Source organism: Nicotiana sylvestris, chromosome 5, assembly GCF_000393655.2.
Source record: "Nicotiana sylvestris chromosome 5, ASM39365v2, whole genome shotgun sequence".
NCBI lineage: Eukaryota > Viridiplantae > Streptophyta > Magnoliopsida > Solanales > Solanaceae > Nicotiana > Nicotiana sylvestris.
Genome location: NC_091061.1, coordinates 153,568,023 through 153,571,459, shown reverse-complemented (window position 1 = coordinate 153,571,459; position 3,437 = coordinate 153,568,023). Strand labels below are relative to the sequence as shown.

General features: G+C 40.6%; 1 protein-coding gene across 1 annotated transcript; it reads right to left on the bottom strand.

Annotated features, from left to right (window-relative positions):
• Positions 1 to 240: 240 nt before the first annotated feature.
• On the bottom strand, positions 241 to 2,567 carry LOC104246091 (pentatricopeptide repeat-containing protein At1g09900). Its single transcript, XM_009801832.2, has one exon. The coding sequence runs from the start codon at positions 2,248 to 2,250 to the stop codon at positions 487 to 489; it is 1,764 nt and encodes a 587-aa protein (XP_009800134.1). The 5' UTR covers positions 2,251 to 2,567; the 3' UTR covers positions 241 to 486.
• Between the last annotated feature and the right edge of the window lie 870 nt (positions 2,568 to 3,437).

The window sequence follows — 3,437 nt, the reverse complement described above, 5'->3', positions numbered from 1 at the left end:
TTGCTGCAATGTGACCAGAAGGTCACTGGTTCAAGTCGTGGAAACAACTTCTTGCAGAAATGCAGAGTAAGGTTGCGTACAATAGACCCTTGAGGTTCGGCTCTTCCCCGGACACCGCGCATAGCGGGAGCTTAGTGCACCGGGCTGCCCTATATTGGAGAAAATCTATCCTCAAGAATGCTGTATCAGATGTAACGTTTCACACTACAAACATTGGCTGACATAGGAACAAAAGATGTGTACATGAACAATCATGAACTAAAAGTATGCTTTTGCTGAAAACAATCTGGGAAAAAGGATTATGATAATTGCAAACAAAATTGATTTTCACTTCATATTTCTAGCTAACAGAGAAAAAAGGTTGTTACATGGTGATGTGACCGCAAATACTTTGTAAGCAATTAACAGTAGATATCCAGAAAACTGTGATCCAAGAGGTTGAACCACAATATGTAGCTACAGAGCCCGTAAAAGTATGCGTTCAAGCTACATCTTAACCACCACCTGTTCAGCAGAACTCTTCTTCATAACTCCTCTACAGCACAACTCATTCAGTAAGTCCAAAGCCTCCTCTGCTAGGCCTTCATAAGCAATGCCTTCAATTAGAATAGTGTATGTAGATTCAGTAGGTTTACATCCCTTTGAAATCATATAAGCCAAGAAGTCAATTGCACGAACTGTTTGGCGAGCTTTACACAGCCCCAACATAATGGCGTTGTAGGTTATAGCATTGGGCCTGACATCCAAGCCTTCTAAGTCGTGAAAGAACTTAATGGCTTCATCAACTTTTCCTTCCCTACTAAGACCTGACACAAGCGAGGAATAGGTAATTATATCAGGTTGGAGACCTTTCTCTCGCATTTCATTCAGCAGTTCAATGGCAAGTTCAGTTTTACCCACTTTGGATAGTCCATCAATCACTGTATTGTAAGTGATTAGGACTGGAGAACAACCTTTGTCACTAAGTTGATTAAGGATTTCAACTGCAACATCAACCTTACCATCTTTGCACAAAGCTGTGAGCAACGTATTATAAGTCACAATATCAGGGTAACAACCCCTACTCACCATAACTTCCAAATACTCAATCGCCCGGTCCATTTTCTTCTCTTTGCAGAATGCATGAAGCAATGGATTATAACTCAAGGAATTTGGAGTGCATCCATACTTAGGCATCCTCTCCAACAAATCAATAGCTCTTCCCAACAGTCCCTTCCGGCATAGAAAATTGATCAAGATGTTAAACGTGACAACACTAGGAGAACAGCCTTTTCTAACCATATCAGCCAACAGTTTCTCAGCATCCATCCATCTACCCGTACTACACATACTACGCAATATTATATTGTGCGTAATAACATTAGGTTGACAACCATAAGATGGCATATTATTCAGAAACTTGATAGCTTCATTCAATCTCCCTTCCTTACAAATCCCATTGATAAGAACATTATAAGTGACCACATCCGGTATACATCCTTTACTCCTCATTTCATCCAACAGCTTCATTGCCTGTCCCACGCCACTTTCCTTACACGTTGCTTCGATCAAAATTGTATAGGTAATCACATCAGGGTAACACTCCCTCTGCAACATACGGTCGAGAACGTGCATAGCTTGTTTCAATTTCCCACTATCACATAAGGTACGCAAAATTGTATTGTACGTGACCACATCAGGTGCAACGCTCATTCGGTCCAAGACCTTCAAAGCATTATCAATTTCTCCAGATTTACAATAACCACTAATCAACACATTGTAAGTAATAACATCCGGAACAGCCCCTGAATCCTCAAGAATCTCCAAAACTCTTGTAGCCTTCTTAGTTAGGCCAATTCTACAAAACCCGCGAATCAAACTTGTACACGGAATAATATCAGGAATATCACCACCATACACCATACTCTCAAGGTGCTTAAAACTTTCTTCTAATTCCCCATTCCTGACCAACCGACGAAGATAATTATTACTCTCAAATTCCTCAAAGTTTTCAGATATGCTCCCTTGCACATGTGGCCTCTTTTCAACACATGATAACCTACCATTCGTGCCTAAAGTTTCACTTCTTGAAATAGCAAATACCTTACTTTGTCTCTGTTTTCTCAACTGACCCACAAGTACCTTTATTGAACTGCTTCTGAACCTCCTATTATTACAACCCCACAAGCGTTTACTAGTAATTTCCTTACGAGTAGAGTGAAATGAGCAAAACCCTTCATGGGTTTGCTTCGTTGGCACTATTAACTCCATCAGAAAGTTTTTACAACAACAAAAAACTAGTAACAGTATTCAAAAGCAGAACTAAAAGGACTGCTCATTCTAGACTCTATGTGACTATCTATGTAGGCAAGGCTTTTTTTTCTTTTTTTTGACCAAAAACTGCAGAGAGTAAAAAAGCAAAAAAACTTGTTGTGTTGTTTACTGTATGAAGATTGTTAGCAAGAAACAGGGAACTTACTCTGAGAGCTTTGTTCCGGCTAAGAAGGGCTACGATAAGAGAGCGACAGAGCTGCGCGTTCTTTGCCGGTTCTTCTTATCCTCTGTTTCTGTCTTTTGACAGGTGAACCGAAGCCCAAATGGTTGATGGATTAAATAAGGCTGGCGACCCATCAAGGGCTTGAGGCCTTAAAAGTTAAAACCTAGAAGAGCTAACCCAAATAGCCGCCCAGATAACCGCATAAACTAAAAATAGCCCATGGAGTAATGCTGTATGGTGGGCCGGGCTGGGACCGAGACCGGATCGGGCCTGCGGTCCTAACGGGCTAAACGGGTCTGGCGGGCCGGTCCTGGTGTGCCGGTCCTTAGTGGTGTAAAAAGTTCGAGGCGGGCCGGGTCACATAAAATAGCCCACGAGCCCGGGACCGCTAAGCCCGAGACCGGCTGGTGGGCTTGGGCCGGTCTTACCGGGCCTAACGGGCCTCTAACGGCTATTTTTAATTTTTTTTTTAAAAAAAAATAGCAACGGTCAAAAATTAAAAAAGTAGTCGTTGGGCTGCAATTTTGACCGTTTGGAACTTTCAAAAATAGCCATTTGGCCCCCAAACTTTATTTTAACCCCAAACTTTATATAATTACACTTTTTTCCAATTCTCAATTATAAATACCCCCTCATTCTTTCATTTTTACTCACCAATTCATCAATCTCTCTCAACCTCTCTCAATCTCTCTACTATAATTGCTTATTTTATTGTTGAAATTTCGTGAAAAATTTTGAAGTTGGTGAATTGAAGTATTCAAGTCTTCAACGATTTTCAATTTTCAAGAAGTTGTTCGACAATTCGGTAAACTCGTTTCAACTCTTAAGTTTTAAGAATATATTTTTGTGTGTTTTAGTTTGCATAATTGTAATTAATATGACATCTTTGATCAAAATGTTTGGTGGTAAGGGAAAAGCTAAAACTGGTGAAAGTAGTGGCCAACCTACTACCCTTCCCCCG